The 27,395-nt window shown below is 41.0% G+C and overlaps 1 protein-coding gene across 1 annotated transcript in view; it reads left to right on the top strand.

The window, feature by feature from the left end:
• The first annotated feature begins 1,777 nt into the window (after positions 1–1,777).
• The window catches only part of LOC128686587 (protein Star-like), a 29,709-nt gene continuing 4,091 nt past the window's right edge, over positions 1,778–27,395 (top strand). Inside the window, exons 1-5 of the mRNA XM_053773522.2 lie at positions 1,778–1,892; positions 3,916–4,025; positions 6,169–6,350; positions 17,917–18,111; positions 20,947–21,039. Of these exons, the coding sequence (XP_053629497.1) occupies positions 1,864–1,892; positions 3,916–4,025; positions 6,169–6,350; positions 17,917–18,111; positions 20,947–21,039 (609 nt within the window). The 5' untranslated portion in view covers positions 1,778–1,863. The remainder of the gene's footprint in view (positions 1,893–3,915; positions 4,026–6,168; positions 6,351–17,916; positions 18,112–20,946; positions 21,040–27,395) is intronic.

The following is a 27,395-nucleotide window of genomic DNA, read 5'->3' as shown; positions in this document are numbered from 1 at the left end:
ATGCTCTTGCGCTACCGTCCATAGGATGGATATGGGGTGCACAATGAACTAGCCACTTCGCTGGCAAAATCTGATCTAATGGAAGAAATGAAATGCAGGGTCTTCTTGCCACTCCAAAACGAGCTGCAGGTATTCACACACCAACCTGTTAATGATAATCCTGGTATCCTGGTAGGTGTTCTTGAATAGAAGATATTATGCCAAAACCACAGAAAGGGATGCCCATAGCCATATATATATATATATATATATATATATATATATATATATACACACACACTGATCTCTGGCTGAAGGAGACTCGAACCTACGAACCTTGTATGCAGTGCTATACCATTCTCACCACACTGGACCAATACTTTGGCGTGCAGCTTGCGTTAGACGTTGATCCAAGGCACCCAGCTTTCAGGGAGAAGGCTTACAGCTTTTCATTACATCCCCTGCATGCATCAGCCTTACTAGAGATTTTAAGAATGCAAGGAATTCGGAAGAGAAGGCGAAATATATACAAACACTGATCTCTGGCCGAAGGAGACTCGAACCTACGAACCTTGGAACAAGGTACGCAGTGCTTTACCATCCTCACCACACTGGACCAATACCTTGACATCCAGCTCACACCGGACGTATTGATCCAAGGCAGCCAGCTTTCAGGGAGGAAGCTTACAGCTTTTCATCTCATCCCCTGCATGCATCGACCAACTAGAGATTTTAACAATGCGATGAATTCGCAAGAGCAGGCGAAATATACACAAACACTGTTCCAAGGTTCGTAGGTTCGAGTCTCCTTCGGCCAGAAATCAGTGTTTGTGTATATTTCGCCTGCTCTTGCGAATTCCTTGTATATATATATATATATATATATATATATATATATATATATATATATATATATATATATATATATATATATATATATATATATATATATATATATATATATATGGTGGATAAGAAATGCTCTGATTGCAGACTCTAACACTGAAAAAGCGAGGACGGCTATTCACGAAGATCGTCGTCAGAGTATCCAGGAAACTGCAAGTACTGTGGGAATTTCTTTTGGGTCGTATCAAAGCATTCTGACTGAAAATTTATATTTCCTTGCAAAGCTTACAATGTGTGGTTTACATATTATAAGATATTAATTACAAAGAAAACCACTAGCATACCTAGGCATTTCGGGCAGACCACATAATTTCCCTCCCCAGATATAGTCCTCTGTGACTTCTTTCTCTTCCCAAAAATATAAATGGAAATCAAGGGGCGGTGTTTCAGCAACGTGGAGGAGACTCAAGCAGAATCACAGGCCGCCCTGTATCTACGTCGTTATGAAATAAGAGCTCCAGAAATGTTTCGAGAAGTTGCAGAGGCGCTGGGATCAGTCTATACAGCCTCCCAAGGAGACTGTATAGACTGTGTAGGCCTACCTAATCGCCTAGTTAAACATGTCTCGACGGAGACATGTTTAACTAGGTGATTAGGTAAGCGTATATATCTTTTCTCGTGGCAGCCCAGGAACTTTTGGATAACATCTCTTATTATATCAATATTATATTTAACTCACTCAAATTAAAACTTATATAACAACTTTCCTCATTTCATATATAATAAAATAAATGTTTGAAACGGCACGAAAAAAAAGTAAATGAAATAACGAGGAAAGAAAATAAAAAACTATTTATATAACTAGGCAGAGAGTTAAGACGATCTCTATAAATATGTGATTTCCTGTATGTGGACGCCGGAGGAAGCAAGCCACGCACACATCATAGCGAACAGGAAAAATCTTATTATTATGAGTTGGCTCTTGTGCTACTCACAGTCGACTGTGTGTGTGTATACTGACTCTCACTAAAGAACAATATGCATGTTGATAAAACCCGTGTAAATCGGTAAGTGACGAATACTAGTGCACATTTTATACCGTTATCACTGTTCAACTTGCAGCCATAACACATACCTCGGAGTTTGTCAAGTGTTGTAGCTCGCGTTTTTTCTAGGGGAGAACTTATTATATTCATGGGGATCGCTGAACCCGTAGGGGTTATATAGTTCCATAGTGGGAAAATCGTAGACAATCAGGCTCTATTCAAGGAAATGGAGGACAAATCCAGCTCCTTAGATCAAGATCCCCACACCAGCATCAAGGAGGGTGCTAAATAGTCTGGTATATCATGTTCGTTAACAATTAACTAAATTGATTATTTTTACTGAATACTAAGTTGTTGAGGTGGTTCAGACATGTGGAGAGAATGGAGCGAAACAGAATGACTTCAAGAGTGTATCAGTCTGTAGCGGAAGGAAGGCGGGGTAGGGGTCGGCCTAGGAAAGGTTGGAGGGAGGGGGTAAAGGAGGTTTTGTGTGCGAGGGGCTTGGACTTCCAGCAGGCATGCGTGAGCGTGTTTGATAGGAGTGAATGGAGACAAATGGTTTTTAATACTTGACGTGCTGTTGGAGTGTGAGCAAAGTAACATTTATGAAGGGATTCAGGGAAACCAGCAGGCCGGACTTGAGTCCTGGAGATGGGAAGTACAGTGCCTGCACTCTGAAGGAGGGGTGTTAATGTTGCAGTTTAAAAACTGCAGTGTAAAGCACCCTTCTGGCAAGACAGTGATGGAGTGAATGATGGTGAAAGTTTTTCTTTTTCGGGCCACCCTGCCTTCGTGGGAATCGGCCAGTGTGATAATAAAAAAAATAACTAAGTATAACTCTAGTACGCTATTGTATAAGTTTCGTGAAAATTGACTAAAAGAAACACTTTTTCTAGTATATCGGAAAATTAAGTGCTTCTAGTTTTGTATATGTATGTGCATGATAAAAAAAATGCGAAATCATAGAAAAAGATAAATCTTTCTGATATGAAGAAAATTAAATAAGTTATTCATATTGATCAATAACAACAATGCACTAGCCAAGGAGTCGAACCCATGCTGTTTTGGCCCGCCTCATAGTAAGAGAAAACGCATGACGTTTTAGACCACTAGACCACACAATCCTTAACAATAATAAATCCAGCCACTTAATACTGTCTGTGAAACTATTTGTAGATTATTTAGATTTCCTATATAAAGAACATATGAATATTTTATTTTATACATTACGTTTCATTGTTCTAAATATCTAGTATTATGCCTAGTTCTTAACAGATCGTCGTTCTACATATCTGAAATTACCGCGGGTTACTAGCAACACTGTTCTAGAAACTGAATATTATAATAGATTCCTGTAGTGTTGCTTATCCCAGTTACTTAGCACTGTCCCAGTCACCTCTTATTATCCCAGTTCCGTGACATTAGCCTAGCTAATTAGCATTATCCCACGCATCAAGCACTGCATAAAGCACCTGGTGTTATCTCATATAGGCCTACAAATTATTACTTGATGTAAAAAATATTTTGCACCTAGAATGACTCCAGGCATTTTTCTTTATCACAGGCACCCAGCATTATCACGGACACCTTGCATTACCACTGGCACCTAGCTTTTTCACCAATATCTAGAATTATCAGGCACCTAGCACTATTACTGGCACCTAGCATTATCACTGATATCTACCATTATCACTGGCACTAAGTATTTTCATTGAAACCTAGCATTATCAATGGTACCCAGCAGAAGCCCAGACACCTAGCATTATTGCAGGCTCCTAGCATTTTCAGTGCTAGGAGCTAATAATGTCCCATGTACCTAGGATTACCATGTGCATCGCACCTTATCATATGCCTTTAACAATAGCCAAGATACCTCACCTTAAATTGTCTCAAACACCTAACTTTATCCCAGACACCTAACATGCATCTAGCATTATCCCAGGTACCAAACATTACGTAAGGTAGTTATCATTATGACCATTATGTGTCATTTCAAACACTGGCTCTGAATGCCACGCTCATCCTGAGTACCCTATATACGCAGGTGGGTGAGTGTGGCTCTCCTGACGGTGCTGGGCGTCTTCTGCTTGGTCTTGCTCCTCCAACTGGCTGCAATGCTCTTTGGGCCCTCTAAATCTGCCTGCACAAAACAAGGTAAGAGAAATGAAATCGATTTTTTTAATCTAACAGTGGACGGGTGCTGGGAATATTCACACAAAGAACGGGCGCTGGGAACATTTACGGATTTGATAAGTGCTAGGAACTTTCACACAAAGCACGGGTGCTGGAAACTTTTACACACAAAACGAGAGATAGGTATGTATGACGAAAGGATTTTTCCAGATTCTGCCGTCGAAGCGGCTAGTTTGTGCACCCAATATCCATCTTGTGAACGATAACCCAGGAGCATGTGGATACACGAAATGCCTAGATTCTAGACTTATATCTATAATTGTCTTATCGGATGAGAGAAAATTTAAGATATTTGCATAGTATATCTTCTATCTTACTTTCATTAATACAATGCTCTGACATATCACAGATTACAATATCTCTGTATTTCTCAAAGTTTTAGGACGATGAACCACATAGTGTTACAGATAGTGACCTTAAGGCTGACCATTTACTTTATATTTAGTTTAACCATCATCTGTGCGTCTTCCAAACTGTCAGAAGTACTTGTAACTAAGTCCTAAGTCTATCTACTACAACAACAATCTGTTCACATCACAAGTTGCAAAGTAAATATGTTATCATTGTGAGTGACAAATCTACCTAGGCTTCTTTCTCCTTTTCTATAACATTCACTATCATTATCTACTTTTCTAATAACATTATTTCTAATGCTAGATACAGATACCAATGTTATATTACAAAATTTCCTTCAGGTTGCTTTCTTCTACTAACTTATCAACTTTATCATGAAGGAATAACTCAACGTGTGATGGAATCCATAAAAAAAAATGTACATTAATTCCTTTTCCTCTTATTTTGGAGTATCTATACCCGGCTTCCGGAGTGAGCATATTGTTAACCATCATGTAGTCAAGCGCCACCAATGATGACAGAAACTCACAGAATCAGTAATAATTATAGTGTCAAGCTTAGTGTCATAAATTACCTTTATTGCCTTTAGGATAGCAAGCAATTAATTTTGCAGTGTAGACTCGCAGTTGTTAATTCTTATGCCTAACAACTTAGTTTCTAGAGTTCTTAACTAGGAAGTGGGAACAAGAGAATCTGCAGCCCTGCCAATACATTCCTGCTTAGATCCATCAGTGTAAAAATTTATGAAATATTATTGCAAACAGTTAAGCGAGAAATTTCTTCTAGAGTAATTGTCTCTGCAAGTCAATTAAGGAAGAGATTTGTATTGATGAGCTTCTTGGAGGGGCTTGCAGATAAGTCATATTAAAAGAATACATTTTTCCATGGAGGGGTGAAATGCTCTTGCTGTCTAAAGACAGGTGTAGGTTAAAAAAAAATAATATACATGCATGTTTTCACAACCTATGTAGATGTGTGCTAATTTACTTATAGATATTTGGTAAGATCTGAAGTGAGTGTCTGGTTCATTGATTTTAAATTCAAATATCAAGTACAGTATTAATATCGATAATCCTATGACCGATACTAGGAACACAAAGCTCCTTCCTCATATTAATAGGACCTTGATAGTTTTAGAACAGCCAAAAATAATTCTGTGGACTTCGTTTTACAGCTGCAAGGGCTGGAAGGAATTTTCTTTAATTAACATTAACATAGGCGCAGCATAATCAATTAAGACTCCAACACAATTATGTATATCATTCTTAACATTCATACATTAGCACCACAGTTGGGGTTGTAGCTAACAACAACTCTGAGAGCATTTCCTATTTGCATTTTCTATTTAGTCGTCGTATGATGGATTTATTGAAAGATACGTCTATACCAAGCTAATTGTAAGATTTTAACGCAGCTGATGTTTTTACCATACAAACAGATTGGTGGAACATGTCCTTTACCTGTCAATATCTTAGTCTTTGATGAAGATATGACAAGGCCTAGTCGATTACCAATTACTTGAACTTCATTAACAATGGCACTCATCAATGATATTTATCAAAAAATCATTATCTACACCAGCAACCGACACTCACCACCTATTGTACACAATTATCCTCGGCATTCACCACCACAACCAGTACCAATACACCACACAAAACACCATTACCGGCACTGCCATCTTACACCCACTGCCAACCACCAAGCATTTTTCCTTTTCTCACCCACATCAAAATTGTATTTCCTACAGTGTGCCTGTCCAAGTTCTTGGAGGGTCCGCCAGCCTTCAACGACGAAGCGACGGCTACTTACCTGAAGATGAACTACTTCCTATCTCCCGCTGCCTCCGAGTACAAACTCTCCGGCCACGTTGGCGAAACCGATGCCTTTATCGCTCTCCTTCAATACATTAAAGAATACTTCAAAAACAAGGTAGGTCACTCAGAAGGGTCATTGTAACACTGAGACCCGTGACAGGACGCCTGTCCTGGCGAATGTTATACATACATATGAGGTAGGAGAGGTGTTGAGTCCAGCTGCGCAAGCTTTTTGATAATTTTTAGTATAAATCTTAATTAATATTAGTTTCGTTTGACTTTTGTCAAATACGAGGCCTGATCTAAGACCGGACCGCCGGGGCGTTGACCCCCAAAATCCTCTCTAGGTATACTCCTGGTAAGTAAACAACTCTAAAATGCGATTTCAATGAAAAAGTCTAATAAACTGTTATAGTTACACTTCGGCTACGGAAAACCAAGTGAAAAGAGATTATATTTGCAGGAAAACGTCATAGCGATGTTTCGTCCAGGATTAGACTGTATTTTACAAAAACCAGTGTATATATATCTATATGCTATGGTTTGCTATCAAAGAGGTCTCTTGTAAGTTTAAAGTCACTATACAGAGATTCTGCTTTTGACTCTCGCCCTGGCAGGTCATAGCAGCTCTACTTACTCTGTCTCCCTACGATCCCCGTTGGGGAGGGGAACCTTTACCAGCGTCGTCTTCGCCTTGACTTGCATGATGAGCTACGCAAATCGTGTAAAGATCAAGCCAAAAAGTAGTACCGTTGATGATTCAACGAAGCTTGCTCTTGCCACTGTTGTGCAGAAAGCATTGCAAGTGAAATTCAATGCTATTTTGTCACTGAAAGAAGCATTCATTGTTGTATGTCACGATGATGCTGAAGCAGAGAAGTTACTCACCACAGAAGCCACCACTACTCTTACTGCTCAAGGATTTACTGTTACATCCTCTCCTGCCCTAAGGGTAAGAAAATCAGTATTCCTAAAAAACTGGACAAGATTCTGACTTCTCAATCAATTGCTGAACTCAAGTCATCCACTGAAACGCAAAATACTTGGGCTACTGTTGATAGCATTACCAAAATCCCGAATGCATCGTCTATGCTCAAGGTCACCTTCACCGACGTGAACATGGCTGCCACTGCACTGAACGAAGGTCTTGCTGTTTACTACTACTACATCAGTCCCACCTACATTGAAGCAGAGAGATACCACTACATTCAACATTGCTGGAACTGTTATTCATACCATCACACCACCAAAGCATGTCCAGCAAAAGACAAGAAGTTCTGCACTACATGTGGTAGTGAGGGACACCTTCAGTTCCTGCACCGCTGCTGCTCCAACACAACCAGCGTGTTTAAACTGCAAAAGTAATGATCACCATACACTGGCAGCAAAATGTCCTACAAGAAATGATATTATGAAGAAAACACAAGATGCAGCAAAGAAAAAACCTACTAACAACACACCAACGTATGCAGCAATTGCAAAGTTACAAGCAGACACTACAACATTACTTCAAGCATCTACTCAGCCCGCCTCCACCACCATCACTCCTACAACATGTGACGTAACGAAGATCCACTATTGTTTACTATATGCTCACATGCAGAACATGGCTGTACCTGGAACCTTTAATTCTACCATCAACGAGTTATTTGCATTAACTAACATGCCATCATTCATATTTCCAGCATCTCCACCTTCTGAAGAAATTCTAAAATTCACCAAGGACTTAATCAACACCTCAGCTACAGTAGCTCCAACACCACCAACAACTAGTGACGTCACTCCAACAACGTCCAATGAGAAGCCTTCGCCGCCACCACTCCTCATTGAAACCGACCAATCAGAAGCCTTATCACCAGAAACATCTTCCTATTCGTCTACTGAAGATGACAACGAATATTTACTTCCTCCTTCAACAATACCTAACAAGAAAGGAAAAACAGCAAAAAAATCATCATCTCACAACTCCTGACATGATAAAGACGAAGATATTAAAAAATATACTTCATGGACTGGAATCAACTTCTACACTACAGAAAAATATCATCAAGACATGCCGCTTTATGAGCTTTATTCTCACCTCATCGAAAAGACAGTCAAGTTTACCATCGATTCTTCCTGCTCAGCTGGAACTCTTCGTACAATTGAACTTTCTACTATTCTAAAGGCCATTGTAGACCAACTAGAAGATTCCAGCCAAAAACACTTGCTGACACGTATAAATTTGCTCCCTCTACAACGTTTTAAACGTCTTGAAAACGGAGCTGAATCGTAAAACAACGCCATGACTCCAGGTAAACACCAAACCTCTATGAACTGACCAATCAGCGATGAGCTCCTTCCATGTCGCCTGCAGCCGCCCAGCAAGATGCAGCCAGCACCTGCTGAGTTCCTGTTGCCTTCTACATCATCTTCGTCAGTATTTCTGAAATACATCTCCATCTACGCCTCCAGTACTTCGGTACCACATGTCCCAAAGTGGTTGGGCCACTTGCCTTGATTCCTCCTCTTCCCCTCTTTCCCATCCTTTTCCAGTTATTTCCATCCTTCCTTATCCTTCTTCCTTCCCATCTTACGACAGCTCTTGTCCTCGAAGAAGAAGAAGAATACCTGTGAGATTTCCTATTGACACATTGGTTCGCAGGTAATCCACCTGATTAATTAGGGAGGTATAAGATGTATAAGATAATAATAATAATATCTTTATTTTTACAAGTACATGCACAAGGTATACAGGCCTAGCTGACATCAATGACATACTACTATATAGAAAGCCCCTTGTTATGCTCAGTATTTCAAGCAAATTAGGTCAGTGCCCCAAGATGCGACCCTCACCAGTCGACTAACTCCTAGGTATCCATTTTACTGATGGGTGAACATAGACATCTGGTGTAAAAAAACACTCCAAATGTTTCTACCGGTGCTGAGAATCGAACGCAGACCCTCGCCATGTGAAACGAGCATTAGCCACCAGGCCACGGGGCACGCAGGAAGAGGGCAGAAGATTTTCAAGTGGGAAACACTCCTGTGTAGCAAGCTTCAAGTTTAAATTACTCAGACGTATATACAGTGGAACCTCGGGTTTTGTGATTAATTTGTTCCAGAAAGTCTGACGAAAACCGAACTGTACGAAAACTGAAGCAACATTTCCCATACGAAATAATGTAAATCCAATTAATCCGTTCCAGACACCCAAAAATATTAAAAAAAAAAAAATTAATGAGAATAACTATAGTTTTACATATAGAAAACAATGAGAAATAAATATAAATGACTAATGAAATGGATAAAGGAACATTTAACATCACTTTTACCTTTATTGAAGACTCTGTTTGGATATGGAAGACAGCGAGGAGGGGAGAGAGGAGGAGAGGTTATTGTTTGGAAGGGGAATCCCTTCCATAAGGACTTCAGGTATCAGGGGCCCTATCTGGGGTTATTTCCCTTCTTTGTCTTTTACTGGCACTAACAAGAGCTTGAGAGTCACTGTACCCCTGTTGCACAAAAAGATCTGCCCAAAGAGGTCTGTTTCTGGCATCTCTTTAAGATTTGCTTAAAATGGGACAAGGCATTGTCATTGAACATACTGCAGACACAGCTTGCAACAGCTTTGTTAGGGTAATATTTCTCCACAAAACTTTGCAGCTCACTCCACTTTGCACACATGTTCTTAATCACTGAAGAAGGTACACTCTCCCCTCTCTCTTCCTCCTCCTCCTTTGAAGCAATTAGCTGCGACTTCTTTTTTTAATTCTTTAATTTTTCTTGCCTTCTTTATCAAAGGGCTGGCACTCGGAAGTTTCTTTGGCCCCATGGTGGCTTATTTGGCAGTCACACTCAATAAACAAGCACAAAAAATAATAGATTATTATGAAATGTTTCGGATGAATACGTAGGTTAATGCTCATTCGATGAGAAACAAAGCCAGACTGAGTCAGAATGCGTGGGATGCTTTGTGTGGGTGTGGACAGGCAGATGCGTTTGGTACTGCAGACCACTGTCAACTCAATGAAAATCGAGCGGCTGAATGAAAACTGGGACAAAATTTTGATGAAAAAAAGTCATCGAAAACCGAATTTGACAAAAACCAGGGCAAACAAAAACTGAGGTTCCACTGTATTAAAAATGCAGAATGCCTGGTGGCTAAAGCTCCCGCTTCACACACGGAGGGCCCGGGTTCGATTCCCGGCGGGTGGAAACATTTCGACATGTTTCCTTACACCTGTTGTCCTGTTCACCTAGCAGCAAATAGGTACCTGGGTGTTAGTCGACTGGTGTGGGTCGCATCCTGGGGGACAAGATTAAGGACCCCAATGGAAATAAGTTAGACAGTCCTCGATGACGCACTGACTTTCTTGGGTTATCCTTGGTGGCTAACCCTCCGGGGTTAAAAATCCGAACGAAATCTTATCTTATCTTATCTTAAGGGAAGAATTTTTATAGGGTGAGAAATATTTACCATGTTTCTTATGAATACATGCCACTGGTTGAGTCTAACCATTACAACATGTCTGGACATGTCACCTTGCAGTGAGTCATAACATGGCTTGGTTTCGTAATTTCGAAAATCCCAGTTTTTATGCTTTTTTATCATTTGTGCAATATTTACAGTGAAACTGCAATGAATTTCTTATTCTTGCTTAAATAATATTATATTTATGTCATGCTAAATCCGTGTGGGTCACTGAAGGAGTGATGGAGGCTCAATTGTCTACCCGATAAGTGTGAGAGACACTGTGCCTTACCAGCAATGCTCACCTCATTGTTCTACTCCTGTTGGATTGTGCACTGATGAACCTTCTGTAGTGCAGTGAATCATGCAACTGGCTAGTAATTTCAGGCAGGCAGTTCGAATCGTTGTCATTTCATTTAAATTGTGGAATTTTTTTTTACATAATTTCCTAAATGTAGAACATATAAATTAATAATATAATAATTATGTAATAAAATATGATGCTGATTTGACCCTTTCGAAAAATTTCGAGTGAGGGGGGTGTAGAACAGCTGCGGATGGGTGATGCCGAGATGCCACATTGAATTTAATGTGTGAATGCTGTATTGAATTGTGTAATGTGATCAGGCATTCTTGAAGGTCAGTTGGTGTATATCGGCCTCAATCGATAATTTAGAAATTACTGACATGTTCCTGATGAAGAACTGGGATAAAGTGTGGAAAGCCCTTACAATTTGGCAACCAGGATGGAAAAATAGAGGACTTCAATGAATCCTTCCCCAAAACATACCTTAGCTAAGTGACAATTACCCATAAGGTACAGTAGTTTTTGCATTGGCCGTTGTAAATCCTAGCTGGTAGGGTAATGTTAGGGCATGTTCCATCAGCATTGTCTTCCAGTAATTAAATGGTAAGTGTTAATACCAATTTTTTTGTGTGTACCCAGCAAGCCTAATCATATACAGTCCACATTATTTTATAATTTACCCTTTTATTTTTTATTAACACATCGGCCGATTCCCACCAAGGCAGGGTGGCCCAAAAAAGAAAAACTTCGTCATTCACTCCATCACTGTCTTGCCAGAGGGATGCTTTACACTACAGTTTATAAAACTGCAACATTAACACCCCTCCTTCAGGGTGCAGACACTGTACTTCCCTTATTGGTAATAATGTTTAATATTGCAATTATTAATTTAATGTTGTTTGTTTAATATGTTTATTATGCACCCCATACCCATCCTGTTGGTGGTAGTCAAAAGATTACAGAGGTACATAATGGGTCCAGGGACTGGGCCCCCAAAGTTTTGATAGCTAAACTAGGTAAAAGGTAATGAATTCACAAGTTACAAAGGTAAAGAATCCTGTAAGTAAAGTTACTTACGTTTATACATGGCTACAATCATGAACAAATTATAGAGTAATGAACAATTCACACGTTCTTCACACCCGGTCACAACTGTAACGAGTTATTAGTGCAAATATTGATTGTTGAGTCACACACACACGCACACACACACACACAAATAGGTGAGTACACACACATACACACACAGAAACGAGTATGCACAGATAAGGAGGGAGGCCCAGCGACAGTATGAAAACGACATAGCATCGAAAGTCAAATCTGACCCGAAACTGTTGTATAGCCACATTAGGAGGAAGACAACAGTCAAGAACCAGGTGATAAGGCTGAGGAAAGAAGGTGGAGAACTCACAAGAAACGATCAAGAGGTATGTGAGGAGCTCAACACGAGATTTAAGGAAGTATTTACAGTAGAGACAGGAAGGACTCTGGGGGGACAGACCAGATGGGGACACCAGCAAGGAATACACCAACAAGTGTTGGACGACATACATACAGATGAGGAGGAGGTGAAGAAACTGCTAAGGGACATCGATACCTCAAAGGCAATGGGACCGGACAACATCTCCCCGTGGGTCCTTAGAGAGGGAGCAGATATGTTGTGCGTGCCACTTGCCACAATCTTCAACACATCCCTGGAAACTGGGCAACTACCTGAGGTATGGAAGACGGCAAATGTAGTTCCCATTTTTAAAAAAGGAGACAGAAAAGAGGCACTAAACTATAGACCTGTGTCATTGACGTGTATAGTATGCAAAATTATGGAGAAGATTGTCAGGAGGAGAGTGGTGGAGCACCTGGAACGGAACAGGAGTATAAATGCCAACCAGCACGGATTCACGGAAGGCAAATCCTGTGTCACAAACCTTCTGGAGTTCTACGATAAAATAACAGAAGTAAGACAAGAGAGAGAGGGGTGGGTTGATTGCATCTTCTTGGACTGCAAGAAGGCCTTTGACACAGTTCCTCACAAGAGATTAGTGCAGAAGCTAGAGCATCAGGCGCATATAACAGGAAGGGCACTGCAATGGATCAGGGAATACCTGACAGGGAGGCAACAACGAGTCATGGTACGTAATGATGTATCACAGTGGGCACCTGTGACGAGCGGGGTCCCACAGGGGTCAGTCCTAGGACCAGTGCTATTTTTGGTATATGTGAACGACATGACGGAAGGGTTGGATTCAGAAGTGTCCCTGTTTGCAGATGATGTGAAGTTAATGAGGAGAATTAAATCTGATGAAGACCAGGCAGGACTTCAAAGAGACCTGGACAGACTGGACACCTGGTCCAGCAAATGGCTTCTCGAATTTAATCCTGCCAAATGCAAAGTCATGAAGATAGGGGAAGGGCACAGAAGACCCCAGACAGAGTATAGGCTAGGTGGCCAAAGACTGCAAACCTCACTCAAGGAGAAAGATCTTGGGGTGAGTATAACACCGAGCATGTCTCCGGAAGCACACATCAATCAGATAACTGCTGCAGCATATGGGCGCCTGGCAAACCTGAGAACAGCTTTCCGATACCTTAGTAAGGAATCATTCAAGACACTGTACACCGTGTATGTCAGGCCCATACTGGAGTATGCAGCACGTCAAGAAACTAGAGAAAGTACAAAGGTTTGCGACAAGGTTAGTTCCAGAGCTAAGGGGAATGTCCTATGAAGAAAGATTAAGGGAAATCGGCCTGACGACACTGGAGGACAGGAGGGTCAGGGGAGACATGATAACGACATATAAAATACTGCGTGGAATAGACAAGGTGGACAAAGACAGGATGTTCCAGGGAGGGGACACAGAAACAAGAGGCCACAATTGGAAGTTGAAGACACAAATGAGTCAGAGAGATAGTAGGAAGTATTTCTTCAGTCATAGAGTTGTAAGGCAGTGGAATAGCCTAGAAAATGACGTAGTGGAGGCAGGAACCATACACAGTTTTAAGACGAGGTTTGATAAAGCTCATGGAGCGGGGAGAGAGAGGGCCCAGTAGCAACCGGTGAAGAGGCGGGGCCAGGAGCTAGGACTCGACCCCTGCAACCACAAATAGGTGAGTACAAATAGGTGAGTACATGAGTATACATGCACACACGAGTACAAGCACTCACACATATATGAGTACACAAATACACATGCAAACACACACAAGCCCACATACACAGACACAGACAGACAGACAGACAGACAGACAGACACACACACACACACACACACACACACACACACACACACACACACACACACACACACACACACACACACACAGTCAAAATGATTTTCAAGGCAGAATCAGCTCGAAACCGGATCCTGCAGGAGAAAGCATGCCTAAGGGACAATCAGGTATTCCAGAGTGTGTACCTCGACCGAGACAGAACACAAGAAGAAAGGATGACACTGAAAGAGAGGGTGCAACGTCGCAAGGAGGAATGGGTGGCAAGGAAGGTGGAGAGCAGGAGAAATCAGGCCCACGTGGAAGAACAAACACAACCCCCTCCAGTACCATCCACAGAAAGAACACAACCATGGCAGTCCCAAAGCAACCAAATGACCTAACCCAAAACCCACTCACTGCACCCTCTGCCCCCATCCCCCTCAGCACAAACCCCACCCCCACAGAAACCCACAGTAACCCACACATCCCTCTCTGCATAAACCCCACCCCCACAGTAACCCTCAGTAACCCGTACATCCCCCTCAGCTCAAATCCCACCCCCACAGAAACCCACAGTAACCCACACAATGTACCCTCTCCCCCCATCCCCCTCACCACAAACCCCACCCTCACAGTAACCCACAGCAACTCACACACCTTACTCTCTATCCCCATCCCCCTCACCACAACCCCCTCCCCCATTGTAACCCCCCATAGGCCCCTCTTCCCCCATCCCCCTCACCACTACCCCCACCCCCACTGAAACCCCCCATAGGCCCTCTGCCCCCACACCCCACACCACAGACTCCAAAGGTTTGCAACAAGGCTAGTTTCAGAGCTAAGGGGAATGTCCTGTGAAGAAAGGTTAAGGGAAATCGTTCTGACAACACTGGAGGACAGGAGGGTCAGGGGAGACATGATAACGACATACAAAATACTGCATGGAATAGACAAGGTGGACAGAGACAGGATGTTCCAGAGATGGGACACAGAAACAAGGGGTCACAATTGGAAGCTGAAGACTTAGATGAGTCAAAGGGATGTTAGGAAGTATTTCTTCAGTCATAGAGAAGTTAGGAAGTGGAATAGTCTGGCAAGCGATGTAGTGGAGGCAGGAACTATACATAGTTTTAAGACGAGGTATGATAAAGCTCATGGAGCAGGGGGAGAGAGGACCTAGTAGCGGTCGGTGAAGAGGAGGGCGCAGGAGCTGAGTCTCGACCCTGCAACCACAATTAGGTGAGTACACACACACACACACACACACACACACACACACACACACACACACACACACACACACACAAACACACACACACACACACACACACACACACACACACACACACACACACACACACACACACACACACACACACACACACACACACAAGCAAACACACACACACACACGCACACACACACACACACACACACACACACAGGTGGGGCACACCACCAAGTGCTGGACACAGTGCACACAACCGAGGAAGAAGTGAAGAGGCTTCTGAGTGAGCTAGATACCTCAAAGGCAATGGGGCCAGATAACATCTCCCCATGGGTATTGAGAGAGGGAGCAGAGGCGCTATGTGTACCCCTAACAACAATATTCAATACATCTATCGAAACAGGGAGATTGCCTGAGGCATGGAAGACAGCAAATGTAGTCCCAATCTTTAAAAAAGGAGACAGACATGAAGCATTAAACTACAGACCAGTGTCACTGACATGTATAGTATGCAAAATCATGGAGAAGATTATCAGGAGAAGAGTGGTGGAACACCTAGAAAGGAATGATCTCATCAACAGCAGCCAACATGGTTTCAGGGATGGGAAATCCTGTGTCACAAACCTACTGGAGTTCTATGACATGGTGACAGCAGTAAGACAAGAGAGAGAGGGGTGGGTGGATTGCATTTTCTTGGACTGCAAGAAGGCGTTTGACACAGTTCCACACAAGAGATTGGTGCAAAAACTGGAGGACCAAGCAGGGATAACAGGGAAGGCACTACAATGGATCAAGGAATACTTGTCAGGAAGACAGCAGCGAGTCATGGTACGTGGCGAGGTGTCAGAGTGGGCACCTGTGACCAGCGGGGTCCCGCAGGGGTCAGTCCTAGGACCAGTGCTGTTTCTGGTATTTGTGAACGACATGACGGAAGGAATAGACTCTGAGGTGTCCCTGTTTGCAGATGACGTGAAGTTGATGAGAAGAATTCACTCGATCGAAGACCAGGCAGAACTACAAAGGGATCTGGACAGGCTGCAGACCTGGTCCAGCAATTGGCTCCTGGAGTTCAATCCCACCAAGTGCAAAGTCATGAAGATTGGGGAAGGACAAAGAAGGCCGCAGACGGAGTACAGTCTAGGGGGTCAGAGACTACAAACCTCACTCAAGGAAAAAGATCTTGGGGTGAGTATAACACCAGGCACATCTCCTGAAGCGCACATCAACCAAATAACTGCTGCAGCATATGGGCGCCTAGCAAACCTCAGAACAGCATTCCGACATCTTAATAAGGAATCATTCAGGACCCTGTACACCGTGTACGTTAGGCCCATATTGGAGTATGCGGCACCAGTTTGGAACCCACACCTAGCCAAGCACGTGAAGAAACTAGAGAAAGTGCAAAGGTTTGCAACAAGACTAGTCCCAGAGCTAAGAGGTATGTCCTACGAGGAGAGGTTAAGGGAAATCAACCTGACGACACTGGAGGACAGGAGAGATAGGGGGGACATGATAACGACATACAAAATACTGAGAGGAATTGACAAGGTGGACAAAGACAGGATGTTCCAGAGATTGGACACAGCAACAAGGGGACACAGTTGGAAGCTGAAGACACAGATGAATCACAGGGATGTTAGGAAGTATTTCTTCAGCCACAGAGTAGTCAGTAAGTGGAATAGTTTGGGAAGCGATGTAGTGGAGGCAGGATCCATACATAGCTTTAAGCAGAGGTATGATAAAGCTCATGGCTCAGGGAGAGTGACCTAGTAGCGATCAGTGAAGAGGCGGGGCCAGGAGCTCGGACTCGACCCCCGCAACCTCAACTAGGTGAGTACAACTAGGTGAGTACACACACACACACACACACACGAGTATATGTACACACACGAGTACAAGCACTCACACATATGAGTACACAAATACACATGCAAACACACACACAAGCACACATACACAGACACAGACAGACAGACACACACACACACACACACACACACACACACACACACACACACACACACACACACACACACACACACACACACACACACACACACACACACACACACACACCGGGGCCAGGAGCTAGGACTCGACCCCTGCAACCTCAACTAGGTGAGTACACACACACATGTGGTAATGCTTTATTTACATGGAGTAAAGTCAGGGTATTTTTCCAGAATAGTCTATAATATACCATTGTGGATAAAATGCTTAGACATATAGCTTTTTGTGAGAGTGGTAGGGAGTGGGGATAGAGGGAATTACAGTTAGGCGACCTGCTGTAACTTAAGTCCCACTTACCTCACCCAAATTACTTCCAGGTAATAATTCAAGTAAGCCTCCAGCAGGTGATTTGCTTACATAACAATAATAATAATTCACATAAATGTTACCGTATGTTGGTTGATAACGGTTTTCATATTTTTTATTTGCATTTTTTTTATTACACTTCGATGATCACTTGGTTCTTGGGTTGGCAGCAAGGCGGTGTCTTCGTGGACCTGGGCGCCGGTGATGGGGAGTACCACTCACTGACGTTACAGCTGGAGAAGAACCTGGGGTGGACGGGGCTGCTGGTGGAGCCTAATCCTCGACTCTACAAGATGCTGCTCAGAAAGGGTCGCAAGGCCATGGTGACCAATGCCTGCCTGTCTCCCTTTTCTTACCCAACCATGGTAAGCATCGCCCCTCATAAAGGTCAACGTGAATTAAGTTTTCATAATAGTGTTTAAAACTTTATTATAATAATTATTATCATTCTTAATAATAATAATAATAATAATAATAATTATTATTATTATTATTTTTATTGTTAATAATAATAATAATAATAATAATAATAATAATAATAATAATAATAATAATTATTATTATTATTATTATTATTATTATTATTATTATTATTATTATTATTATTATTATTATTATTATTATTGTGTTCACAAGCACGAGGATGATTAACTGCTTGGCCACTCTTTATTTGTCTATTAGAATTCGGTTTGAGTCCAGGGTGTTGACTGACTGCTTGACTATGGTTTATTCAACCAGTGAGAGAGTTGTACATGCATTCAAGCAGCTGTTGGCCAATAATATTATAAGTAATGGACACGCATCTGACATTACCATATTAAACCACGCAACATCAAGCCTCAACACTGCTGTCTGATCACTCCATAATGGACACGCTTCTGTACCTACATCATTAAAGATTGTCCTCTCAAGAATAAAAAAATCTCTCTTCCATCTGCAGTACTGATGGTCACATACCTGAATATCCTAAGACTGGCCAACCAAAGTGCCTAAACTGCAGAAGCAACCACTTCACCCTTGCTGAAAAATGCTCCACGAGGAAGAAAATCGTCATTAAGAAATTCCGAATCCCAGACTTCCAATGAAACAATACGCCGCTGTCACATGTCACCATGACCCTAATACTATGGACCCATCATCCGTCCTTCAGGGAAGAATCACCAAGAAAATCCTCACATGTTCCGAATTTTCCCATCCACAAAACGCCTCCAACCGAGAAACTTTCAACAGAGTCGCTAACGCTATCTTCAAGCTGAACAATCTTCCAAAAATGAAGTTCTCTAAGTAGTCACTAAAAGAATGCTGAGAATCTTCAATCACCACAGTCCATCTGATGCACATATCTCGGAATCATTCACGCACGTGGACACAGATGTATTTCATTCTTGCAGCAACCAAGCCCATTGCTGTCTCTCTACCCACTCTTCAATCCCACTGCTGACACCCCAGTCCCAGGAACTCTACCACTGTCGCTGTCGCCGAAGTTACTGAAGTCATCGCCATCTGTTTTCCAGTTAAAGCCTCCGTCATTACTAACCTAGTGGAAATAAAAGCCGTATTGGTCGTCCTTCGTCGTCGTTGTTTAGCTAGTTGGCTGTTACATGAAGTTGAGACTGTAGTTCCATGACATTTAGTGATGAATGGAAGTACGACATAGATACGGTGACAATTTGTAATGTACTGTGTAACTTTTCTACTAGCATGATAAAAAATAATTAATTAAAAACCCTATTTCTTCATAATAAGGATGTTTTGATATACAAGAAAAAATACTTGTTATCCCAAGGAGAATCTGTTTTAAGGTAAAAGTTGTATTCCTGAAAAAGACATTTAAGTTTGGAACACCAGCACTTGCATTCCAAGCCTGGGTAGTGGAATTCTTTTCATCCTTGCGAGAGCAATGTATGGAAAATTTTCTAGGGGTGTTACCTGTACGTACCTCAACATTATATGCATACGAGTAATATCATTGGGAGACAACAACTATATTGTTTACCGTAGTCACCCCGTGTAGACATATGAGAAAACTTAACCACCTCTGGTCACTGCAGGTGGCCCCTTCGACCTCACAATCTTATCCATATCTATCCGAGACCAGTATAAATTGGATAGCACCCACAAGTACGGCGCTACTAATTAATTGTGGACTGTATAGATTATATTAGTTTAACTGAATGAAGGGGGAGGGGTTGGTTGCACATGTATATATCCATCAAGGACATAACACTCGTATATAATACCACCACTTACCAGATATTCTCTGGTGGTCACTTGAAGTAGCTGGATCACCCATAACCTATCCAATTACAACATACTTAACTGGCCAGTATCAGTCTGCTATAACTAGAAGGGCTACTTAACTGTGGGTGATTGATGCACCTTATTTCCTCCATTCACCATCACATTTCGATGTCCTGCTACACCGACACGGTTCTTATTCCAGCAGGACGAGGTATTCGTTGATTTGTCCCGGTTTAGAAGTCGTAACTCCATAAAAACTTCACTATCCTCGAGACAGGAACACGAGATAAACAAATGCTCACTCTGAGAACGGCGACTCATTTCACTTCACACATTCTCTTAACTTGGTGTTATTGTCACTGATTACTTCTTAGCCCACCATACGGTTTAATGTCTCCTAATTATTATACATATTGGAGGCCACTCCATTAAGATCTGAGACCAATGAGTGATGATTAAACCATGGGTATTTTTCCCTGGGACAGTCCATGGCGACACGCCAGTCACCACCGGTCCTACCATTATTCACTCATTTTACCACTTTATTACGATGGTCTCGTAAATCACGTTCCCTCACTCTTCACCAGGAACAGTTACGACACTTCCTATTATGAAGTGAGGCCTATATTAATCCTTAGGCCGCCGTGAACGCCAATTTCCTGGTCCCACGTTTTCACAGCCTCTTCACTACATTCAAAACACTCCCACCGCCTCCATGCCCTGTGTCGACCTCTTTCCCCGCACATCCGCGCAGACGCAGAGGGAACTCTTGGTTCTATTCCATTTTCAAATACATTTTTGACCCATATCGACACATTAAACACCTATTAGGCACTATAGCTTTGGAAAATTAAAATATTTTCCACACAATGCTTTGGTCCCACGATTAGCCACCAGAGGATCAAACCTCCATCACTACTTATGCCGAATGTATATAATAATGCATTTATTGTCTGCAGCTGACGCTGTCTCATCCGAGGGTTGAGGAGGGGGCGAGCAACGAGGTAGAGATACTTGGCTTGACCAAGCTGGAACAACTCTGGACGAAAGACGTAAGTTACTACTTCCCTCTTCAAGACTTTTAAACAGTCCCATTTTTTGACCATATATATATATATATATATATATATATATATATATATATATATATATATATATATATATATATATATATATATGACCACGAACGAGTGGTCGAACCCATGCTGCTTTGGCCTGCCTCATGGTGGGCGAAAACGCATGTCTCCCTAATCCACTGGACCATACGATCATGAGGCAGGCCAAAGCAGCATGGATTCGAGTCCTTGGCTAGTGCAGTGTTCGTGGTCACAATAATATAAAATACTGCTTGTTGAACTAGTACACCAAACAGGGACTAGAATGAAATTAGCCTAGATTCATTCACACCATCGTGTGTCCTTGGGTAGGGAGTACAACATCCAGTTCCGCTGGATGCCCTACTTGAAAGGGTCGTATGGCCTAGTGGATTAGGGCGTCATACGTCTTCGCCCACCACGAGGCTGGCCAAAGCAGCATGGGTTCGAGTCCTTGGCTAGAGCAGTTTTGTTATTGATATATATATGTATATGACAAGTTTATTCTTTTTTCTGAGGATGAGGGTCCCTAGGACAGTTCTAGAGGTGGTACCTCCCTATATTATATATATATATATATATATATATATATATATATATATATATATATATATATATATATATATATATATACAGCAACCTCCCAGGATGGTACTACCGCCCTGCCAAGTGAGTGTAAAACGAAAGCCTGTAATTGTTTTGCATGATGGTAGGATTGCTGGTGTCTTTTGTCTGTCTCATAAATATGCAAGATTACAGGTACATCTTGCTACTTCTACTTACACTTTGGTCACACTGCACATACATGTACACTTTTATTTATACTTAATAGTTCTTGGTCTTATTACTTTTCCTTTTATATCCATGGGGAAGTGGAATAAGAATCTTTCCTCCGTAAGCCATGCGTGTTGTAAAAGTCAACTAAAATGCCGGAAACAATGGACTAGTAACCCCTTTTCCTGTAAAGATTACTAAAAAGAATAAGAAGAAGAAAATTGTCAAGGTGGGAAGTCTGAATGTGCGTGGATGTTGTGCAAATGATAAGAAAGAGATGATTGTGGATGTTATGAATGAGAAGAAGCTGGTTGTCCTGGCTTTAAGTGAAACAAAGCTGAAGGGGTGGGAGGGTTTCAGTGGAGAGGAATAAATGGGATTAAATCAGGGGTTTCAAATAGAGTTAGAACTAAAGAAGGAGTAGCAATAATGTCGAAGGATAAGATATGGCAGGAAAAGAGTGACTATAAATGTATTACTTCAAGGATTATGTGGAGTAAAATAAAGGTTGGATGTGAAAAGTGGGTTATAGTAAGCGTATATGCACCTGGAGAAGAGAGAAGTGTAGAGGAGAGAGAGAGATTTTGGGAAATGTTGAGTGAATATGTGGGGAGTTTTGAACCAAGTGTGAGAGTACTTGTGGTTGGAGATTTCAATGCTAAAGTGGGCAAAAATATTGTGGAGGGAGTAGTAGGTAAACTTGGGGTGCCAGGGGTAAATGAAAATAGGGAGCCTTTAATTGAGCTATGTGCAGAAAGAGGTTTGGTAATAAGTAATACATATTTTATGAAGAAGAGGATAAGGATAAATAAATATACAAGGTATGATATAGCACATAATGAAAGTAGTTTGTTAGATTATGTATTGGTGGATAAAAGGTTGATGGGTAGGCTCCAGGATGTACACGTTTATAGAGGGGCAATTGATATATCGGATCATTATTTAGTTGTAGCTACGGCTAGAGTAAGAGTTAGGCAGGACAAGAGGAAAATGGCAACAACGAGTAAGAGGGAGGTGAAAGTGTATAAACTAAGGGAGGAGGAAGTTCGGGTGAGATATAAGCAACTATTGGCAGAAAGGTGGGCTGGTGCAAGTATGAGTAGTGGGGGGGGGTTGAAAAGGGTTGGAATAGTTTTAAAAATGCAGTATTAGAATGTGGGGCAGAAGTTTATGGTTATAGGAGGGTGGGTGCAGGAGGAAAGAGGAGTGATTGGTGGAATGATGAAGTAAAAGGCGTGATAAAAGAGAAAAAGGTTGCTTATGAGAGGTTTTTACAAAGCAGAAGTGTTATAGGAAGACTAGAGAGTATGGAGAAAAAAAGAAAGGTGAAGAGAGTGGTGAGAGAGTGCAAAAGGAGAGCAGATGATAGAGTGGGAGAGGCACTGTCAAGAAATTTTAATGAAAATAAGAAAAAAATTTGGAGTGAGTTAAACAAGTTAAGAAAGCCTGGGGAACAAATGGATTTGTCAGTTAAAAACGGAGTAGGGGAGTTAGTAGATGGGGAGAGGGAGGTATTGGGTAGATGGCGAGAATATTTTGAGGAACTTTTAAATGTCGATGAAGAAAGGGAGGCGGTAATTTCATGCACTGGCCAGGGAGGTATACCATCTTTAAGGAGTGAAGAAGAGCAGAAATGTTAAAAGCAGGGGGAAGATGTAGTGTTGGAGTGGTTGGTATTTTTGTTTAATAAATGTATGAAAGAGGGGAAGATACCTAGGGATTGGCGGAGAGCATGTATAGTTCCTTTATATAAAGGGAAGGGGGACAAAAGAGATTGTAAAAATTATAGAGGAATTAGTTTACTGAGTATACCAGGAAAAGTGTACGGTAGGGTTGTTATTGAAAGAATTAGAGGTAAGACAGAATGTAGGATTGCGGATGAGCAAGGAGGTTTTAGAGTGGGTAGGGGATGTGTAGATCAAGTGCTTACATTGAAGCATATATGTGAACAGTGGATAGGGGAGCAATGTGGCAGATGTTGCAAGTATATAGAATAGGTGGTAAGTTACTAAATCCTGTAAAGAGTTTTTATGAGGATAGTGAGGCTCAGGTTATGTTGTGTAGAAGAGAGGGAGACTACTTCCCGGTAAATGTAGGTCTTAGACAGGGATGTGTAATGTCAACCATGGTTGTTTAATATATTTATAGATGGAGTTGTAAAAGAAGTGAATGCTAGGGTGTTCGGGAGAGGGGTAGGATTAAATTATAGGGAATCAAATACAAAATGGGAATTGACAATTAGTTTTTGCTGATGATACTGTGCTTATGGGAGATTCTAAAGAAAAATTGCAAAGGTTAGTGGACGAGTTTGGGAGTGTGTGTAAAGGTAGAAAGTTGAAAGTGAACACAGAAAAGAGTAAGGTGATGAGAGTATCAAATGATTTAGATAAAGAAAAATTGGATATCAGACTGAGGAGGAGGAGTATGGAAGAAGTGAATGTCTTCAGATATTTGGGAGTTGACGTGTCAGCAGATGGATTTATGAAGGATGAGGGTAATCATAGAATTGATGAAGGAAAAAAAGGCGAGTGGTGCGTTTAGGTATATGTGGAGACAAAAAAACATTATCTAAGGAGGCAAAGAAGGGAATGTATGAAAGTATAGTAGTACCAACACTCTTATATGGGTGTGAAGCTTGGGTTGTAAATGCTGCAGCGAGGAGGCGGTTGGAGGCAGTGGAGATGTCCTGTCTAAGGGTAATGTGTGGTGTAAATATTATGCAGAAAATTCGAAGTGTGGAAATTAGGAGAAGGTGTGGAGTTAATAAAAGTATTAGTCAGAGGGCTGAAGAGGGGTTGTTGAGATGGTTTGGTCATTTAGAGAGAATGGGTCAAAGTAGAATGACATGGAAAGTGTTTAAGTCTGTAGGGGAAGGAAGGCGGGGTAGGGGTCGTCCTCGAAAAGGTTGGAGGGAGAGGGTAAAGGAGGTTTTGTGGGCGAGGGGCTTGGACTTCCAGCAAACGTGCGTGAGCATGTTAGATGGGAGTGAATGGAGATAAATGGTATTTGGGACCTGACGAGCTGTTGGAGTGTGAGCAGGGTAATATTTAGTGAAGGGATTCAGGGAAACCGGTTATATTTATATAGCCGGACTTGAGTCCTGGAAATGGGAAGTACAATGCCTGCACTCTAAAGGAGGGGTTTGGGATATTGGCAGTTTGGAGGTATATGTTGTGTATCTTTATACATAAATGCTTTTAAACTGTTGTATTCTGAGCACCTCTGCAAAAACAGTGATTATGTGTGAGTGAGGTGAAAGTGTTGAATGATGATGAAAGTATTTTCTTTTTGGAGATTTTCTTTCTTTGACTTGTTATATATATATATATATATATATATATATATATATACATATATATATATATATATATATATATATATATAAATATATATATAAAAATATATACATATATACATATATATACAGACAAATATATATATATAAATATATATATATATATATATATATATATATATATATATATATATATATATATTATTATTATTATTATTATTATTATTATTATTATTGTTAGCACACTGGCCGATTCCCACCAAGGCAGGGTGGCCCGAAAAAGAAAAACTTTCTCCATCACTGTTTTGCCAGAAGAATGCTTTACAGTACAGTTTTTAAACTGCAACATTAACACCCCTCCTTCAGAGTGCAGGCACTGTACTTCCCATCTCCAGGACTCAAGTCCGGCCTGCCGGTTTCCCTGAATCCCTTCATAAATGTTACTTTGCTCACACTCCAACAGCACGTCAAGTATTAAAAACCATTTGTCTCCATTCGCTCCTATCAAACACGCTCACGCATACCCGCTGGAAGTCCAAGCCCCTCGCACACAAAACCTCCTTTACCCCCTCCCTCCAACCTTTCCTAGGTCGACCCCTACCCCGCCTTCATTCCACTACAGACTGATACACTCTTGAAGTCATTCTGTTTCGCTCCATTCTCTTTACATATCCGAACCACCTCAATAACCCTTCCTCAGCCCTCTGGACAACAGTTTTGGCAATCCCGCCCCTCCTTCTAACTTCCAAACTACGAATTCTCGGCATTATATTCACACCACACATTGCCCTCAGACATGACATCTCCACTGCCTCCAGCCTTCTCCTCGCTGCAGCATTCATCACCCATGCTTCACACCCATATAAGAGCATTGGTAAAACTATACTCTCATACATTCCCCTCTTTGCCTCCAAGGACAAAGTTCTTTGTCTCCACAGACTCCTAAGTGCTCCACTCACCCTTTCCACTCATCAGTTCTATGATTCACCTCATCTTTCATAGATCCATCCGCTGACACGTCCACTCACAAATATCTGAATACATTCACCTCCTCCATACTCTCTCCCTCCAATCTGATATCCAATCTTTCATCACCTAATCTTTTTGTTATCCTCATAACCTTACTCTTTCCTGTATTCACTTTTAATTTTCTTCTTTTACATACCCTACCAAATTCATCCACCAACCTCTGCAACTTCTCGTCAGAATCTCCCAAGAGCACAGTGTCATCAGCAAAGAGCGACTGTGACAACTCCCACTTTGTGTGTGATTCTTTATCTTCTAACTCCACGCCTCTTGCCAAGACCCTCGCATTTACTTCTCTTACAACCCCATCTATGAATATATATATATATATATATATATATATATATATATATATATATATATATATATATATATATATATATATATATATATATATGTATATATATATATGTATGTATATATGCAAAACAACCACTGTGAAAGGATAGATAAATTCCAAGCGCTTTCGTGACCTCTCACATTATCAAGGAACTATAAAAACAATGCATCAAAGGTAGGCAAATAAAGGTTGGGACCACACCTCACCATCACATCCCACAACAAAGCAAACACCTGATGTGCGACTACATCCGACTCATAAGAAAGGAACACTGCAGCAGGCTTGCTGGCCCCAACTAGGCAGGTCCTCACAACATCCCACTAACACAGCACTCTACCCAAGAAATAAGATTTACTATTTGTCAAGTGCATTATTAAATTCTTCCCAACTTTTATTAATTATAAATGAATCTAATTTATATAAACCAAAGGAAATATTCATATTATTTTCAAAACTGCTTTTTATGAAATATGATTCAGTTATATTCCTTTCGACCATGGACTTGCTTGGTACAACTTTCTCAATTCTGGAATCACCTGTTTACTGTGATCTTATTGCATATATATATATATATATATATATATGTATATATATATATATATATATATATATATATATATATATATATATATGTATATATATATATATATATATATATATATATATATATATATATATATATATATATATATATATATATATATATATACATATATATATATATATATATATATATATATATATATATATATATATATATATATATATATATATATATATATATATATATATATATATATAACAACACTGCAACTAGCCAAGGACTCGAACCCATGTCGTTTTGGCCCGCCTCATGGTGATGAAAATCACATGACGCTC

The sequence above is a fragment of the Cherax quadricarinatus genome, chromosome 12 (genome assembly GCF_038502225.1).
Source record: "Cherax quadricarinatus isolate ZL_2023a chromosome 12, ASM3850222v1, whole genome shotgun sequence".
NCBI classification, from domain to species: domain Eukaryota; kingdom Metazoa; phylum Arthropoda; class Malacostraca; order Decapoda; family Parastacidae; genus Cherax; species Cherax quadricarinatus.
Note: the sequence above shows the minus strand (reverse complement) of the source record. Positions and strands in the feature narration are given on the sequence as shown.